Raw genomic sequence first — 19,638 nt, forward strand, 5'->3', positions numbered from 1 at the left:
ATGTGAGAGTGTAACTATCTGGGGCAAAACTACCTTAATTAACACTCATTTCAAATTTCTTCTACTGTTGTATGATTTGATAAATGTTGTTTTGAAGACCCCTGATCACAATGCAATCGATTGCCCTGATTACATTAGGAAAACAAATTGCTGCAAATGTAGGCTAGTTTTTACATTTGCCTGTGCAACCACAGCATAGAGAAACATACATTTAATGCAAAATGTATAAAGTGCAAAGACATTTGAAAACAGTAAAAAATAAAAGTGAAAATAGTCTTGTTGGTCTTTGAAAACTTGTTCCCTTCTGATATTTCCATTTATGTTGTCAATAGCAAGAACACCATTGTGCCGTATTACATTCTCATGACTATAGGCTTTTTTTTTACATTGATCCATGTAGACGAATGTCTGACACCTCATTCACATTTAGTACAACTACTGACAATTACAGACATTTTCAATTAATGGGAAGAGGTGATACTAATGCCTGTTCAATAATGCGTCTGTTTGTAATGTCCTCTTTGGTTCATTTTTATGGCAGTTTAGACAAAAGTGTCTTCTAAATAAAAAACAAATATAAAATGTAAATGGGTGGACAACTAGATTGGTTGGTTTCTTTTACAAGAAAATATTGTAGCACTGGGGATCCTCATCGAGCAGCATGGTGTCATGCTGTACCAATGCCACATGTAAATAATGTAAGTAACTGTGTGTAGTTTGCTTTTATTATGTTGCTATTGTATTGCACCATAACGTCATGTGTAGTGGCAACATTATGTGTTGTAAATAAGGTGTGTGTGTGGCCATTGTTTGGTGTGTGAGTAGTTGGGACAGCCAGCACAGTGGGTAGTGTGTGAGTTGTGAGTGTGACTGGCATGCTTACAGTAAAAGCTATTTTACTGTACACCATGTCTGATACCCGCTCCAGAAGTTAAATTTTGCTAACTCTAAATCCTGAGCTGTTGTACAAGGGTGTAGGAAGGGGTAATAAAACAGACCATCAATGAAATCCTACTCCCTGAGGAAATGATACCTTAGCTTCAGTGTTAAAAGCAGCTTCCAGCACACACTAAGACACTGTTCACGTGAAATATATCATAGAAGAAAAAGCGAACCAGAGAGAAAATGACTGTAGTGAAATATATTCTTGTTGGACTGCTCTTAATCATTGGATATCCTGCCTTGGGTAAGGGTCAGAAAATAATTTTAACAATATGGAAACATTTAGAATGTTAGAATGTTTAAATTCGGAAGACATTCATTAAGGATGTCGTCTCTAAGGACATATTCTTAATACCACATTTTATGAGCAGCTGATTTTCTTGGAGAGACAACAGTTAACAGATTTGTTTTACAAAATACCAGTACTACAAAGGCAAGTGATCTGCACAAATATCTGTAGGAGGGTTTTATGATTAGGCACCATATGTACAATGTATTGATGCAATGCTTGTTTAAAATGATTCATATTTCTACAGCAGTTTTCCATGTGTGGTTTAATTCAGTTCTGTGCAAATGCCTGTAAATCAATCCTTAGCCAAAAACTAATGTTACCAAATGACATCAATGAGCAGGTTGACAGTTTGTCTCTGAGATCATGAACCACAGTTGCTCTTACAGTCATCGCTCTGATGTTGAGAGAACATGGCTGCTTTAAAGTGTCTTACAGTTTTTCTTGATTGCTTTGCAGCATTTTTCAAATGGCAATTAACATTTGCAAAACAACAAATGTACTCCCCACAACATAATGTCAGTTGTACATAGCAGAACATCATTTCTCATTGCTTCACACAAAATTCCAAATGTTTCAGTGCATATGTACATGCAGATGGTTTTCGTCGATTAAAGCTCTGTGCAGTGTGTAGCTTATAGTGGTCCTATGGACAGTTGCAGTAGAGGCGCCCAGCTCCTTCAGGGTTATCTTTAGCCTCTTGGTTGCTGCCCTGATTAATGCCCTCCTTTCCCAGTCTGTGAGTTTTGGTGGATGAACCTCTCTTGGCAGGTTTGCTGTGGTGCCATAATCTTTCCATCTTCTAATAATGGATTTAACGGTGCTCATTGGTATGTTCAGGGTTTGGGGTATTTTCTTTATAAAAAAAATCCATACAACTTTGTCTCTGACCTGTGTGGAGAGTTCCTTGGTCTTCATGCTGTCGTCTGTGTTATGTATGGACCTTAGGTACTTATATGCCTAACCAGTAGATGGCACTGTGATCTCTGTTTTAGGTAGAAGTTCTGTGTAACTATAGTAAAAGGAACCGAATAAAAGGAGACGCTGATTTTGTGCTAAAAAAAAACACCGATGTCAGCTGCGTTATTGAACGCCTCCACGAAACCTTACCAAAGGGCACCAGTACACCACAGCTTGCTTGGTGGTAGCCCTTACTTAGTGGTGTTGCACTGGTGTTGACTCTGGGGGCTGTCAGAACAGGTCTATATATATTGAGATCGTTTGACACTTTCATTGCTCACAGGTGAATCTTATGTAACTAATGAAGTATCTTTTGAAGGTAGCGGTCAGGGCTTCAAAGCAAAGGGGGTGGAAACATATGCACGCATCACTTTTCAGTTTTATATTTTTTAGAATTATTTAAAACAAGTTTTTTCCCGCTTAACTTCATTAATCTGTAGTTTTTTTGTAGGTCCATCAATTAAAATTCAAATTGAAAATCCATTTAAATTCCGGGTTGTAAGGGAACAAAATAGAGAGAATGCCGAGGGGGTTGAATACTTTTGCAAGGCACTGTATAGTGACATTTTGACAATATATCTAAGCATTTTGACTGTCATGGGTAAAACGCTGCTGATTATACTTTTCATTTTGGTGGCACTGACGAAAAAAACTGACTAAGTTATTGGTGGAATTATTTTTGAGACATGAGTCGATTGCTTTGTGTAAGTTACAGGCTTTTGCAGCTAAACCATAGTGCTTTGCTGTCTGCATAAACTGTTTTGAGAAATGCTCTTGAGAATGTTAAGTATGTTTCATGAAATGTGCCAAAGCAATGAAGAAAAGCTATTACTGGATAACTAACTAGCCAATGTGATTATGACATTACATATTCTTTTTCAAACAATAACGAAAGAAATATTAAGAATGAAAAACATGGACTTGGGTTCATACCAGAGCATGTGAGCGGAACGGTGAGAATTTCCGCTCTCGCTCACGAGGCTGTTGGCTCCGCCCGCTCCTCCGCTCTAATTCGCACTAAGTCGCTCCGCTCAATACCGCTCCTCGCTCCACTAAAATGGAGAAGGGTCTGGCTGCAGATCTCCACCAGGAGGATCTCCACTAGAGAGACGGAAACACGTTAACTCCACAAGCGAATCCGAACATGACGTTATGCAAACATGCATGGAGGTGGTACCAGCTATAGTGTTGTAGTTCTCGAGACCGGTCTTGGTCTCGAGACCGGTCTCGAGACCAATTTTTTGTGGTCTCGGTCTTGTCTTGGTCTCGACTCTATTTGGTCTCGGTCTTGTCTTGGTCTCGACTCTATTTGGTCTCGGTCTTGTCTTGGTCTCGGACATAGCGGTCTCGATGGGATGGGGAAAAAAAGAGAAAACTGCACATCTTCACAGAACAGTATCATTATTTATTATGCGCCTCAATTCAAATGCAACCAGTCAGATGCATCCATTTCAAAAACGTTACATTTTATACATTTTCTCCACGGACACTGCCAGTGCTTCACAGTCCACAAACATCATACACATCGTATCATACATCGGCAAAAAAATGTCCGAAAATGTCCGCGAAGTCTATAGCATAGTTATAATTCAAATAGATTAGGTATTTTACATTGATTAGAAAGCACGGTCTTGGAGGTGCAAGTCAATCTGGAGGCTCATTCTCTTCAATTCAAAGCAAAGGATCATTACATAGCTGTATTCATAGCTTACCCGAGGCCTCTGTCCCTGGTATAAGAGACTTAATATGAACATCTTTCTGGTACATCCCATCTCTTTCCCTTGACAAGGTCTGATAAAATGGTTATAGGAGAGGATTGCTGAGAATATTATTTTCCATCAGGTCTCGTAACTATGACAAATCTGGGAGATTTTAAATGAGAGACATATGGACATACGGACAATATAATTGAAAAGATAACATGAATTTGATTTAACGAGTAATGACACTTTACAGCAATGCCTTTTTTCTCTACAGTTGATCTGGGTAATGTGATGTCAATTCTAGCCCTAGTCTGTTTTCGGTCTTGGTCTTGGTCTCGACCAGTCTTGGTCTTGGTCTCGCCTTAGTGTGTCTTGGTCTTGGTCTTGGTCTTGGTACCCTCAAGTCTCGGCAGTGTCTTGGTCTTGATACCCTCCGGTCTCGGCAATGTCTTGGTCTCGGTTTAGGCGGTCTTGACTACAACACTAACCAGATATCACATAATCGTCACACACAGCCCGGACTTTTACTCGACCGAACAGAAATCGAGTCTTTTGAAGTACATACTTATTATTTTGATGATCGATTTAAATTATATTATTAACATTGGAAACGGACGTTAATAATACAGTATAGCCTATTTTAATTCTACAAGAAGGGATGTTAATAGCATGTGTTATTTTTATTATTTCGGTACGTGTGAAATTCTCACTTTAATAGCCCCCGAAGTCCCATAGGGTGATTTTTTTTTTTAATCGTGTGGCACAAGTTATTTTCTTAGTTACAGTTATTCTGTGCGCACAAGATAATTTACTCTGTGTTTGAGGCCGAGAGTAATATGACAGCTATGTCTACCAAAACTATGTCTCGACGTCTAAACAAATCAAACTGGAGAGACATTTATTTACAGTCAACAAGTAACACCATGAACTCATTTTCCATTTTTTTTTTACGCTGCCAACTGTTTCTTTGGCATTAAGGGTGAATTATACAGTCCGTGTTTATGGTCGCGACAGAGGTGAAGCGACATGAATTCATGCGACATGACAATATTATCGTTAATCATAATAATACACTATGATAAACAGGTACAGTAAATACAATAAATATAGGTGTCAGTAATATCAAAAAATGTTACTTGAACTCGGTGAGGTGAACAAATCAGCAAACCAATTAAAGTAGAAAACATAATCTGTCTTAACGCAACCGAACAAAACATCAGTGTCAATATTAGTAGGCATAACCCTATATTCCGTCAATTTGCGAATCATATTCAAATAATCAAAAGTACTACATAATAACTTATATAACTTGGTTACAATTTATTGCACGCAGGCTATATTTTGTGCATCTTTAATATTGTTGACACCGATGTTTGGTTCGGTTGCGTCAAGACATATAGCCTACTATGTTTACCACTTTACTCGGTTTGTTGATTTGTTCGCCTCACCAAGTTCCCCTAACATTTCTTGTCATTACTGACACCTATTTATTGTATTTATTTTACCTGTTTATACCTGTTTTATTATTGACTACCGATAATGAAAGAAAAAAATATTGTTCATATTGCTTCACCTCTGTCACGACCATTCATACGGACTGTATAGCCTATACCTCAGCCTTAATGTCAAAGTAGTACGCGGCAGCGTTGTATTTACTCCTTCCAGTAATATTAATTACAAGGCTGTTGTATCTTACTGTACCCTAATGCCAGGTCAAGCAAACGTAGTATGGCGTCCTGAAATAAACCTCTTATAATATGGCAGCTATACGCAGCTAATCTATTCCTTCCAAATAATAACTTGTGCGCACAAGACAAATATTTATACATTTATTTAGAATTTTATAAATATTTTTTCTTTTTCCGTAGACAGTCAGTCTTAGCTTAAGTAACCAATTTAAATTTGTTCGCGTAGCACACTCGTTTCTGAGAAAAGTGATTCCAAAGTGAATCTTAACTCACTGAAACAGTTTCACCACATTGTTGTTCTTGCTGTACATTCTTGTCATCTATACGTTTGATAAGAATAGTACACTTGTAGGATTTATCAGTTTCCTTTGTGAAATACTTTGCGAATTCCATCTCGGCCAGTTTGTGTAACAGTCTTGATAATTGTTCAGATGAATTCTGGGTAGATTCGGGCACGCCTCAGAATTGTAGTGTGAGCGGTATCGGAGCGAAATTGGAGCGAGACAAAGCGACCGCTCCAGCCTTAATTAGAAAACCGCTCCGCGCTCTGACCAAATTCCGTCCGCTCCTCGCTCACGCTCCGCTCACATGCTCTGGTTCATACTGATTCATAACACAAGAAGGTTCAAACCTATGTTCTATATCTGCTTTAGTCTCATTCAGGAGTCTTTAATTAGGTAAATAAACAGTAGATTAATGTTTATTAATATGTTACATTGATAAACAAAATTTCCTGTGCTTTTCTGGGTTCTGCTCTGAATAATTAAGAAGTAAATAAAACAATAGCCTTCAGTTTTAAGGAAGTATATGACTCAATCTGGGAGCAGGTTTTATGCTTTTTCTAGTGTTGATACATGTCACCTTCTCCTTAAAGCTTCAGTACCCAACAAACGATGAAGTAACTGTTTATGCAGTAGATTCTTTAAACAAATTCAAATCCAGTTCATGTCAAAACCAGAATCAGCTGCCAGTCACTTTTCCCTTTGCGTGTCTCTGCTGCTTATCTCTGCAAGAATAATGGGGAATTTTTATCATGAGGAATACAGAGTGAATATCATTTCTTTTTGCTTCCATTCTCCCCCCAGGTGTCAGTGCAGAGCTCACTGTGAACTCCGGAGAGGGAGATGATGTTACTATCCCATGTAACAATGTCATTCATTCTAACTGCTCCTCAACTACGTGGCTTTATGCTCAGAACATAAGTCAGGAATTAGTACAAGTGGTTAATAATTCACACAGAAACGAGAAAATGACAATTGGGTCTGACTGCTCTCTGCACATTCATGAAGTGAGCACTGCAGATGCTGGGTCCTACACCTGTAGGCAGATGATCTATGGAAAGCAACTTGGAAATGATGCTGTAGTTTACATGTCTGTACTCACAGGTATAAACTTTATTGTTAGACATAATTTTATTAATGTTCTTAAAATGTATCTGAAATAATTAATGCATGCTGATTAATTAAAAGTATTATTTGAGAAGTAATCCATGATCTCTTGATAAAAATATACAAGAGAAAATATTCTTCAAGGTTTGATCTACTTATGAGCTATGCCATGTGCATAAAGTCTGTTTATATTTCAGGCATTTAAAATCCCTCCCTTGTTGAAATGTTAACATGTAAAACGTTTAATGGTTGTACATGTGTTCCCATGATATTCTTATGAACCTGTCATTTCTCTTGTTTCTTTCTCAGTTGTTCCACCAAAAAATCTGATGCCTGGCAGCAACATGACCCTACAGTGTCTCCTGTACACCTATTATGGTCCTGGGCAGTGTAATAAACGCCCATTTAACAGTCTGACCCTGAGGTGGCTGAATGACTCAGACACTGATTTGCAGGGAGATCCCAGGTACCAGATACACACGTTCTCCTGCGACTCCAATCTGACAACTGAACTTCAGCAGACAGACAACAGCAGGAACTGGAAATGTCAGCTGACTGATAAGGGGGAAGTGAAGATCTCACAAAGCTTCAACAGCACATTCACTGGTAGGAAATATTACACTGAAAATAATATTCAGAACGGTGACACAGAAATGAATTAGTAACATAAAGCTGAGAATTACATTTCACCCGTCCATGATGTTAATCTACATCCAGCCCTATTAGGAGGTCCTCCAACTTATTGGGGGCTGGTGGCAGGACTGGCTCTCCATCCACTGGACTAGTGTGATACTGAGGTGTCGCCTGCCACACGGCTGCATTCAGGTTCTCATCCCTGAGGTGGTTTGTTGTGTGGTGGGTGCAGCAACACACTGTAATCAGTGCTTGCTCCTTACCTCTCGTCCATCTTCTAACCAGTTACCATGGTCAGGGTAGGGGGGGGTGGAGCCTGTCCAATGCAGCATAGAGTAGAAGGCTGGGGACACCCAGGGCAGGATGGCAGTCCATCATGGGGCACAGACACAATATTGGCAGTTTAGAGACAGCAGTTACCCCAACTGCACGTACTGTATGAGACTGCATGAGGAAACCCCTGTGACACGGGGAGAACATGTGAAGCTCTGCACACATACAGCAGAGGTGGGATTCGAACCCAAACCTTGGACATTGGAGGCAACACTGCTAGTTTCTGAGTGATATTCTGAAAGTCGATAAAATAAATATTTATAGATAATAATCAAATGTCTTTTCCAGTGATCATGATTACTCTCAGCATAATTGCATTTTTAATTCTACTGAATTCTGCTTTTGTTTATAAAATACGGGGGAATGTTTATATTATTGTAACAGTTTCTGCTTCTTCTACAAGTGACAGATAGAAGTCCAACTACAGCAGGTACAGTGTTTTCGCTTTTCTTACCAGCTGCACATGTAATTACAGCTCAGGAAAAATTTAAGAGGCCACAGCAAAATATTCAGTTTCACTTATTTCTCATTTCATAGGTATGTGTCTGTGTAAAATACACATTATGCGAATTCCAGCCTGGCTCTTCCCTGTTTCTCATTAATGAAGGGCTTCTTCCTTGCTTTATGGGACTTCAGTCCTGCTTCTAGAAGCCTGATACAAACTGCTCTAGCAGTGCACTTCACACCTGCACTTAATGTTTCTCATTCCTTTTGAAGGTCACTTGATGTCATCCTATAATTCATGAGAAACTGTCAGATAAGTTGATGGTCATCTCTGACATTAGAAAGTTGCTTCTGCCCTCTACCTGGCCGGCTTCTGGTCACTGCCAGTGTCTCCTGCTTCACCTTGTTCTTGTGTCCTGCTCTCTTATAAACTTTGAGCCTGGAAGCAGCCTGCCTCACAGTGTAGCCTTCTGTCAGCAGAACCAGGATTAAACCACGATTTAAAAATGTAGATTTTTAAAAAATGTAGAGTGGTCTCTTAATTTTTTCCAGACCTGTATATATACACACATTTAGTCTGAAGAATATAGTCAGTCATCAATGACAGAGAATACAGTGACAGGCTATATATACACAGCACAACACCAGATTTTACACTTTCATTATCTGTCAGCTGAATGTACAGTATCCTGTTCTGCACTCTCTCAGTATCTCTAATCTTCTCCTAGCAGGTATTGTGCTTGGAGTTGCTCTTTTGGAGCTGTGTGCGTGGCTGTTGTTGTCATGGTGATAATGAGGAGAAAAGCAGGTGAGACACAGTACTGCTGCCTAAAGTCTCAAGAAGAAGCCCAATGCATGTAATGTAGTTTCTTAGAATAATTACTAATCCAGGAACATTTTAATATGATTATGAAAAAAGCAAGACAATTTAAACTGGACCTTCTTCATCACTTTGTCAGGGTCAGCCCCGGTGGTCCTACCGTGTCCCTTCCCCGTTTGGCCAGCAGGCGTTGCTGGTCATCCCGTTCTTCATGTTGGTCTTTTGTTCTCCCCTGTTTCCTGTTTGGCCATATGGCTCAACATGTTGAGCAGCCAGTTGTCTGTGTATCCTTCTGTCCTGTGTTTGAATCCCACCTCCTTTGTTTTTGTATTTTTGATCCCTAGTATTTCATTTGAGTTTCTCTAGTTGTCTGATTTTGTAGTTGGTTGTTTTGTTCCTTGTGCCCCTGCTTGTGTCTTTACCTGTTTAATTCCCTAGTGTTGGTTTCTGTTTCCTTGTGTCCTTGGTTAGTTTCCCTGTGTTGCTCCTTTGAGTTTATTAGTTTCACCTGTGCCCTGTTTTCCTGGTCTGTTAATTAGTCTCACCTGTCCTGTGTTAGTCTTATTACCCAGTTTGGTTTCTGTATTTAAGTCCCTGCTTCTGTTCTGTTCCCTAGTGGTTTGTTGATTGTTGATTGTTGGCGGATTTTGATTGTCTTAAGTTTTGTGAGGTTAGATAGTAGTGTTGGCAAAACGAAGCTTTTCAAAGCACTGAATCTTCCTTTTCAAGTGTGTCGAAAAATGGTTCAGTACTCGAAGCCTTCCGAAATGGTGACCACTAGTGACACCAAGTGGTCAAATAAGGAAATAACACTTAATTTTTAGTGAGTGCAGTGAATCTGAATATTTATAAATTGGCAAAAATTCTAATGATCTGTAGTGCGTCATGAACATTAATGACCTGGTGAAATTGAATGTGACTTCTTGTGGACTGGGAAACCATTGACTTAACTGGAAAGGGGTGCTTGTGTAATGGAAGAGGGCCATTAGTCTACAGATTTTTATTCAGGAACAGTATTTGTTCAACAGTGCGGGGGCTAAGTTGGTTACGTTTTTTATTCACCACTTCTCCTGCTTCGGAGAATACCCGCTCACATGGAACGGAGGACACTGGAGTGCATAAAAACTGTACTGCAAGTTCGTGTAAGTGTGGATACACAGCCTGGTGCATATCCCAGAACCTCAAAGGGTCTTCAGTGTGTGGTATATTGGGGTTTTGTGCTTTTGGTTTTGTGTAATAAATCCCCATCTGTTTCTTGGAGCCGCCAGTGGGTTGTCCACCTTTTTGTGCCCTGGTCATGCCTCGTTCCCGCGCCCGAGCTGCCCGGATCCCTGACACACTTGGTACAGTGGTGCTTGAAAGTTAATGAACCCTACAGGATTTTCCATATTCCTGCATAAATATGATTTAAAACATCAATTCTAATGTCAGGACATCTGGCCATGGACTACATCTCAAGAGAAACTGGGTCATGCAGCAGACAACGACCCCAAGCACACAAGTCATTCTACCAAAGACTGGTTGAAGAAGAATAAGGTAAAGGTTTTGGAATGGCCAAGTCAAAGTCCTGACCTTAACCCAGTAGAAATGTTGTGGAAGGACCTGAAGCATACAGTTAATTTGAAAAAACCCAGCAACATCCCTGAGTTGATGCAATTCTGAGTTGATGGAGGAATGGGCTAAAATTCCTCAAAGCCAATGTGCAACACTGACGAAGACCTACTGGAAAGGCTTAGTTGCACACAAAATATTGAAAGCAAACTTTTTCCACTCAGATTTCTGAGAATGGATCATTTTCCTTAATAAATAAATGACCAACTATGACATTTTTGTCTCATTTGTTCAATTGTGTTCTCCTCACTTACTTTTATGAATTGTGAAAATCTGATGATCATATTTATGTAGTGGAAAATTCTGAAGACTTCACCAACTTTTAAGCACCACTGTGTATTACGATGACAGACTGCTGACCCAACCACAGCCATTTTGACTTTTGTAAAGTTCCACTTCATAATTTTACTACCATGACTAATAATATAAAAATCCCTAGGTTGGTGGTCTTCTAGTTTTATTATATAAATTTTTGAAGGCACCAACAATAATATCCTTCGTAAAATGGACCCTCTTTTTTAGCACCATAATTGTTACTTTGTATCCAGATTTTCTGTCTCTATCTCTGACTGGTATGTTATTTATCACTATGCCCTTTAAGATAAATTTTAGCCTGTGATTTTCTGTTTTAGGGAATCAAAGCAAAACCCATCAGAACAACTTCAGTGAAGTAATATTCAGTTTATAAATTCAGTTTTGGATTATTTATGAAATCTGATTGTATCGTTTATATGTTAACAGACTCCTGATTCTGTGCCCTCTGCTGCGATTGACCACATAAGATCCGAGCAAGAAGAAAAAGACAAACTAGTGTTACGGTGTGTAAGTGTTTGTTGTTATGGTGTGTAGGTGTTTGTACTGTTTGTGTATTGCCACCTTGTTTTAGGTCACATGTCGTCATGTTTCAAGTTAACCTCTGACCCATGGATCCACTTCACATGTGTGTGCGTCTCTGCCTGGATTTTCATTGGTTCAGTCGACGTGGATTATTTCTGCCGTGACACTTCAAAAGACAGCAGTTTTCCCCACACCGCAGCCTGCGTGCTCTCAGATATAAAATTCTTTTGGATTTTCGTTGTATGATGTTTGCTAGTTTTCTGTCCATTTTTGCTTGATCCCTTCCTTTGTCTTGTTTTTCCTGGGATCCATTTGTAGATTAGATATTCTGTTTGTTACTTTAGTTGTCATTTTTCATTTGGGCTGTAGGATGTGGGTGCCGCTGTTTCTTTTACTCTTTTTAATATTTGTTTTTGGGTCAGTTAGGGAGTTAAGTATAGTGTATTGTCTTTGAGTTTTTTTTGCGCTGAATAGTATAGGTTTCGTTTTTAGGTAGAGGTGTTTTGTTTGTTGCTTTGGCAATATCCATGTCTGAGCCAATTGTCTGTCACCAGTTACTATTATTAAATAAATCCCATTGAAAGCACATTTCTTATAATAAGTTTTATCTTTCCCAGCCTTTCCAACCTATACACTATTTGTCTATTATGATATACCCCTAGACTGTATCATAACACCAGAAATCAACAGCTTAACTGAATACACCTCCATCAGGACAGACAACTGAACATACATCACTCACCCACCTAAACCAACTCATGAGTGAACATGGTCAGCTCGATCTAGACACTGATCTTATGACTGTGTTTTATTAATTGTTTGCTTAGCCTGGAGCCTAAATTATATATCTAATCAGAAATCATTATATGGATGGATATTCATTATTAATATTCATTTTTTTTAAACGGTAAAATGTGTATGTGACTTGTAATATGCATGATAAGTAAAATTCTTATAGAAACCACAGGCATTACGTCCAATACACTTCAGGCTTTCTGCTTGAAAACAACTTATTGTGGCATTGAAAGGACCTGCTACTGTAGATCATTTTATTCAAGTTAAAGGATTACCAATGCATTTCTATATCTTGTATATGTCTGTATTTACTCTCATAACTCTAAACACGCTAAACACACGCTTTGCCGGGGTTGCCAACTTTCACACATCTAGTGTGACACCTATACATTTTGACTCTCGAGCACACAAGTAATCTTACGGAAAATCTGTATTATGGTAAGTCGAAACACTTGTTACAAAATAATTTATTTGGCGTCATCTATTCCCATTTTTGTTCAGACCTATTTTGAGGGAAAAAAAACCCGTCCTATATTCAGGTCAGCATGGTACTTACACTAGGATTGCCAGCATTACGAAGCAGTAAGAATTAAGAATTAAGGCCGTTGAGTAAGACAAGTTAGCTTGCCATTAGCTTGCCTAACAACATTCATGTCAGCCAAACGTGATTTTGCTGCAGTCACGTGAAGGATAATACCATTAAACATCAAAATTAGGTTTAATGTACAGTGGTAGTTGAGTGGTGCAGGCTAAGCTGTTTACAGACTTGATTTTAGGTTAATGTATGTGACATGTAATGGTGTGGCAGTTCTAGTAAGTAAATGAAAAACAGTCTTATCGTTTCTTCTTCATCGCTTCAAACTTAAAACACTGCTAAATTGCTACTCTAGATTCAATTCAATTCAATTTTGTTTGTATAGCACATTTTCACATTACATTGACTCAAAGCGCTTTACATGATCTCTGCCCAAAGCCCTCAGTGAGAAAGTCAGAGGTGACAGTGGCCAGAAAGTAGGAAGAAACTTAAGGAGGAACCAGACTCAAAGGGGGGGGGGGGGGGGGGGGCGGGGGGTTACCCTCCAACGGCTGGCAGAGGAAATCAGATTAACAAAGCCCTGATTTATGTGCTCCAGGTAGCGTCACACTTAAGAGGCCCAGTTGGCCCAGACGGGCTGCACGCTGGAGGAGGATGAACAGTGACAGCGGGAGGAACTGGAGGAGGGGAAATGTGCTCTAGAGGCCCAGGTGGCTCAGACATGCCAGGAGCTGAAGGAGCCCAAGCGGCGACTACAGGATGACCTGGAGCAGGAGTCGCGTGGTCTGCTGGCCCAAGTGGCTAACTAGTGCTGCAAGCTAGAGGAACAGCACCATCAGTACTAGCGGGACCTGGACCAGTTGTGCGAGGCCACCCAATCTGGGGAGCAGGAGGGGCAGTAGGTTCCCCTTAAGCCGTGTAAGGGGGGACCTGGAAGCACCCGCCAGCAGCTCGATGCTCCCCAGCAGCCCAGCATCCGCCAGCCTCCCAGTCTCCTCTGCCTTGCCTGCGCTTGCGAGCTTGGAAGCTGAAGGCCAACACTGTGTGTGCAACCTTGTGTGAGCCCTGAAACCTCCCTGCTTTCCCGTTATATGTTCTTCAGAGAATTGTCGTTGCTTGTGTTTGGTCCTTTTAAGGACTATGTTAAAGAGTAGCTTTGCGTGAAACCGACTCACCTTGTCTTTCACCGCCGCCGTGATGCCTCGGTCTGCCAAGTGCCACAGTATATACAAATATATTATCATTGGGATAGATTCAAGTGACATCCTGTCAACACGCCGATTAGGCAAATCAATTAGGCTAACATACTCGCCAATTAAAAAACAGCTTCAACAGAAGCGTCCTCACAATCTGAAGTCAAAGTGCATGTAAAAGTTTACTATGTAGAGTTTATTCCGCCGGAGATCCTATGGATTTCATAGCTCCCGAGAGCTCTGGTGAAGCCATGCAGGCAGTAAGAGGAAAGGAAGCAGAAGCTGGTGAAGAGTGCTGCCTTTTACACTAAGCGGCAAGCCAGCCCATACAAGAAACGAAAAAAAAATACTATGCACAAAAAGGCATGGATTTATCAAACCTGGCTTATGGACATGTTGGAACTATCTTGTTAAAGTGCATTTGTGCCCAAGCCTGAGATCTTACACAGTTGCTGCCCACAAATTCTAATTCTAATTCTAATTAAAAAAAAATAACCATAAATGGTCAATTGAAATGAACTACATCCTCATAATATATACAAATCATGCCTTTCAGATCACAAAGTCGGATGATCTCGACTGTAAATTAGAAACCATAAAGAGGAATTTTGAACAGTGTGAGGTAGAAGTGCGACAAAATGTTATATTTGAGGAACTAAACACATTTATCACAGACAAGGTCATATATTGACGTGCATGGTGATGCGCCAGTATATTTAAAAGAACTCCTCACTCCCCACTGTCACCCGCGCACTCTCCGCTCCACCAATACACACCTTCTCCTCCCTCCCAGGACTCGCTCCCGTAACACTGGAGATAGGGCCTTTTCCAGTGCTGCCCCACGGCTGTGGAACCCCCTTCCTCTACATCTGAGGGCTCCACAGACTGTTACATGTTTTAAAAAAAACCTAAAAACATTTCTTTTTAACCAATGTTTTTAATGACTGCTTAACTAACTGTTTTATTCCTCTTTTACTGTTGTTTTTAATGTGACATTCTCTCACTGTCTGTATGCACTTTGAGATCTTCTATGTAAAATGTAAAGTGCATTATAAATTAAATTTATTATTATTATTATTATATAAATGGTACTGGTGTTTCTAGCACTTCTGTACTATTTTGCACTTTAGGATTAACAAACAGCAAACAGCATTTCTTTGTCTAAGTACTTGTACTTTAAACAATGATGATAAAGTTGAATCTAAAAAAGTGTGCTGAATGATAACACATCGGCACTGCAGTAAATTCCCTCAGCTCTACAAAATGGACTATTACCCAGAATTTATGTTAAAAAAGTAGTCTGATCTGAAGATAGAGAGGATGGGATGATTTGCTGTGCCGAGGGCCAATGTAAGAGTGTAACTATCCGTGCCAAACCCACATCTTTGCCTCCATACTTTGACATGCATGTGCCAGAGCAGTCGGGAGATATTGATGTGGTACATAAAACTCAAAATGTCATGTCAAGGTCATGATGGTGATGATTTGCCCTTTAATAGAATGAAATGGCTTTTGATTGACAAAACTAGCTTAATACTCATTTCAAATTTCTGCTTCTACTGTTGTATGATTTGATAAATGTTGTTTTGAAGGCAAATGATTGCCTTGATTCCATTAGGAATACTGGACATTGCTGCAAATGTAGGCTAGTTTTTACATTTCCCTGTGCAGCCACAGCATAGAGAAGCATACATTTAATGCAAAATGGAAAAAGTGCAAAGACATTTGAAGAAGTGCAAATAGTAAAAATAAAAGTGAAAATATTCTTGGTGGTCCATGAAAACTTGTTCTCTTCTAATATTTCCGTTTATGTTGTCAATAGCAAGAACACCATTATGCCGTATTACATTCTCATGACTATAGGCTTTTTTTTTACATTGGTCCATGTAGACGAATATCTGACACCTCATTCACATTTAGTACAACTACTGACAATTACAGACATTTTCAATTAATGGGAAGAGGTGACACTAATGCCTATTTGATAATGTGTTTGTAATGTCCTCTTTAGTTCATTTGCATTGCACTTTAGACAAAGGTGTTTTCCATATAAAACAAATGTAAAATGTAAATGAGCGGACAATTAGACTGGTTGGTACAGATTTTACAAGAGAATATTGTAGCACTGGGGATCCCCATCGAGCAGCATAGTGTCATGCTGTACCAATGCCACATGTAAATAATGTAAGTAACTGTGTGTAGTTTGCCATTATTGTGTTGCTGTTGTTTTGTACTAGAATAGAATAGAATAGAATAGGCACTTTTATTGTCATTTAGAACTACACCGGTTAATGCACAACAGAACGAAATTTCAGTGCATTTTATGCTCACTATTGGCCTGGCACAGTGTGTGTAAAAAAATATATATATATTAGTGCTGTCAAACGATTAAAATTTTTAATCAGATTAATCACAGGGTTGCTGTGGATTAATTTTGATTAATCACGATTAAATATCATTCATTTTTAATCTATATTAATCACATTTCGTTTTGCATGAGCAAACAGACTCAAGAAAAAAGGGAATATATATGCACTTAACATGTTTATTGAACATCTTGAACACAAGTCGGATGCATTCCATCTGCCACAGAAGTGCAATACCATGGACCCATATCAAAAAGCAAGATTTTTTGCTTAGCTGGACAACTTGTCGGATTTAAGGCACCGTGTTTGACAGCTTGCGGACAACAGCTGGCACGATCGGTGTGGATGACCCCAGCCCCAGTCATACCAACCGTAGCAAAAAGGCAATTATGGTGATATTTCTGCAAAAGAATTGCTAAAATTTGAAGCGGTTTAGTTATTGTACTTGGGTTAGGTGGCTTATGTTTTGTTGTTGTTGTTTTTTGTATTTACTTATATATTCATATATACTTTAAACTTTTAATATATTGTTCAATTTTAAGCATTCAATTTTTTGTTCAATAAAAATGTATTTTTGAGTCATCCACCATCATTTTGTGGCTTTTGTAAAGTATCGGTTCAGGCACCGTTTTGGCACCGGTACCATTTTAAAAGTATCGATTTTGCACCAAAAAACCCTAAACGATACCCAACCCTACTGATGATGTTACAGGCTCTCCTCAGATAGCGTTTGAGTGCAATGTTCTGGATGGATGGAAGTGAAGTCCCGATGATCCTCTCTGCAGTCCTCACCACTCTCTGCAGCGATTTTCTGTCTGAGGATTTTGAGCTGCCAAACCAGATGGCGATACAGCTGGTCAGCACGCTCTCTATGGTGCCTCAGTAGAAAGTGGTGAGGATGGGAGAGGAAAGGTGTGCTCTCTTCATCCTGCGCAGGAAATGCAACCGCTGCTGAGCCCGTTTTACCAGTGAAGTTGTATTTGGTGACCAGTCCAGGTTTCCAGTTATCTGCACACCCAGGAATTTGATGCTACTGACCACCTCTACGGTATTGTTGTCGATGACGAGTGGTGAATGACTGGGCTGTTTTCTCCTGAAGTCGATGATCATTTCCTTGGTCTTCTCGACATTCAGGATCAGGTTGTTATCCCTGCACCATCCCACCAGTCGCTTCATCTCCTCTCTATAGGGTAGGTCGTTGTCGTTCCTTATGAGACCCACCACTGTTGTGTCATCCACATATTTTATGATGTGATTCGAGGCAGATGCAGCACAGCAGTCGTGAGTCAGCAATGTGAACAACAAAGGACTGAGGACACAGTCCTGAGGGGAACCGATGGAGAGAGAGATGGAGCTGGAGATGTTGTTACGCACTCTCACTGACTGTGGCCTGGCAGTGAGGAAGTCCAGCAGCCAGTTGCACATGGGTGTGCTGATACCCAGGGGGGCCAGTTTGCTCACCAGCTGCTGGGGGATGATTGTATTTAACACTGAACTAAAATCAACAAACAGCATTTGTACATGAGTGTTCTTGTCCTCCAAATGTGCAAGGCTCAGGTGAAGAGCAGAGGAAATGGCATCTTCTCTGGAGCGGTTTGGCCGGTAAGCAAACTGAAATGGGTCAAATATAGGGGGCAGTGTAGAGATGATGTGTCTTTAACCAGCCTCTCGAAGCACATCATCATTATGGGAGTAAGCGCAACAGGGCGGTAGTCGTTAAAACGTGATGGTGGATTTTTTGGGCACTGGAATGATAGTAGCAGACTTGAAGTATGATGGAACAACAGCCTGCACCAGTGAGGTATTGAAGATGTCCGTAAGAATGTGTGCCAGCTGGTCAGCATACTCCCTGAGTACTCATCCTGGAATGTTGTCGGGGCCTGCTTCCTTCCGTGTGTTCGCCTTCCTCAGGGTTTTCCGGACATCAGCCACGTTGAGGCTCAGTGCTTTTTCATCCGGGTGAGGATTAGCTTTTATTGCAGGGGTGTTGTCATTTCTTGCAAATCTACCGAAAAAACTGTTGAGTTTATTCAGCAGATGGGGGTTGTTGTCACACAGTGGAGGAGCAGCCTTGTAGTCTGTAATCGTCTGAATCCCCTGCCACATCTGCCTGGTGTTATTAGGGTCACGGAAGAGATTTCGGAGGCTTTGCTGTTCTTATAGCACGGTTGAGGTTGGGTCTCGCTGTTCTGAGTGCAGTCTCATCACCCGACTTGAAAGCGATATTCCGTACTTTTAGCTTCTCACGTCATCCATGGCTTCTCATTGGCCCTGGTGGTGATGTTCTCCATGACACAGATGTCCTCTGTGCATTTTTGGATGTAGGCAGATACAGATTCAGCATACTCCTCCACATTAGTGTGCTGATTATCAGTGGCAGCAGCTCTGAACATGTCCCAGTCCATGCGCTCAAAACAGTCCTGTAAGGCTTCCATTGCTCCCTCAGGACAAACCCTCACCTGCCTTTCAATGGGTTGTCCTCTGGTCAGCAGGGGCCTGTATGCAGGTATTAGCATAACAGACATAACACTTACGGCACATAACAATAGTCTGAGGAGCCAAGGTGGGGGAGGGGGAGGGGGAGGGACAGCTCTGAAAGCATTCTTTAGGTTTGTGTAGGCCAAGTCCAGTGTGTTGATTCCCCTGGTTGCAAAGTCCACATATTGCTGGAAATGGGGGAGAAATGTTTTCATGTTAGCCTGTTTGAAATCTCCTGCTACAATGAAAACACCCTCTGGATGCGTGGCTTGCAACTTAGTGATGGTCTGATAAAGAATATTCAGGGCCTCCTTTGTGTCCACACTGGGGAGGGGGGGGGGGATGTACACAGCTATGAGGATAATAATGGTAAATGGCCCGAGTTCAGCCATGTCTCCATCAGGACCCGTCAAGAGGCTTTCCTGCGAGTTCTTTCCCTGGAGCGACTGCACCAGCATGTGTGCCTGCTGAAGCCAGCCATGCCGAGGGCAGCTGAGGAGCTGGCATATGAGGCTGAGGAAGTGCTGGGTACAGTGTCTCGCTCACCCTGGAGCCAGGCCTGCGCCATGTAGAGCACCAAGGAAAAGGAGATGGGTGAGGATGTGAATGCCACTGCTCCTGCA

General features: G+C 40.7%; 1 protein-coding gene across 6 annotated transcripts; it reads left to right on the forward strand.

The window, feature by feature from the left end:
- The first annotated feature begins 381 nt into the window (after positions 1 to 381).
- On the forward strand, positions 382 to 13,666 carry LOC140577515 (lymphocyte activation gene 3 protein-like). Of its 6 annotated transcripts, XM_023824804.2 has the most exons (6): positions 382 to 1,186; positions 6,668 to 6,967; positions 7,280 to 7,576; positions 8,340 to 8,366; positions 9,112 to 9,188; positions 11,553 to 12,236. In XM_023824804.2, the coding sequence occupies exons 1-5, from the start codon at positions 1,126 to 1,128 to the stop codon at positions 9,168 to 9,170; spliced, it is 744 nt and encodes a 247-aa protein (XP_023680572.2). In that variant the 5' UTR covers positions 382 to 1,125; the 3' UTR covers positions 9,171 to 9,188; positions 11,553 to 12,236. The 6 variants fall into 6 exon arrangements, 4 of the variants coding, with proteins under 4 accessions (XP_023680572.2, XP_072558850.1, XP_023680571.2 ...); XR_011984097.1 differs by adding an exon at positions 13,577 to 13,666 and having other exon boundaries at positions 8,340 to 11,629; XR_011984098.1 differs by having other exon boundaries at positions 8,340 to 9,188.
- The last annotated feature ends 5,972 nt before the right edge of the window (positions 13,667 to 19,638 follow it).

Source organism: Paramormyrops kingsleyae, chromosome 19 (genome assembly GCF_048594095.1).
Source record: "Paramormyrops kingsleyae isolate MSU_618 chromosome 19, PKINGS_0.4, whole genome shotgun sequence".
In the NCBI taxonomy this organism is placed as follows: domain Eukaryota; kingdom Metazoa; phylum Chordata; class Actinopteri; order Osteoglossiformes; family Mormyridae; genus Paramormyrops; species Paramormyrops kingsleyae.

Coding starts and splice junctions, on each gene's coding strand:
- LOC140577515 (XM_023824803.2), top strand. CDS start 1,126: ATGACTGTAGTGAAATATATTCTTGTTGGACTGCTCTTAATCATTGGA. Junction 6,968..7,279: donor TTACATGTCTGTACTCACAG/GTATAAACTTTA, acceptor TTTCTTTCTCAG/TTGTTCCACCAAAAAATCTG. Junction 7,577..8,339: donor CTTCAACAGCACATTCACTG/GTAGGAAATATT, acceptor TTCTTCTACAAG/TGACAGATAGAAGTCCAACT.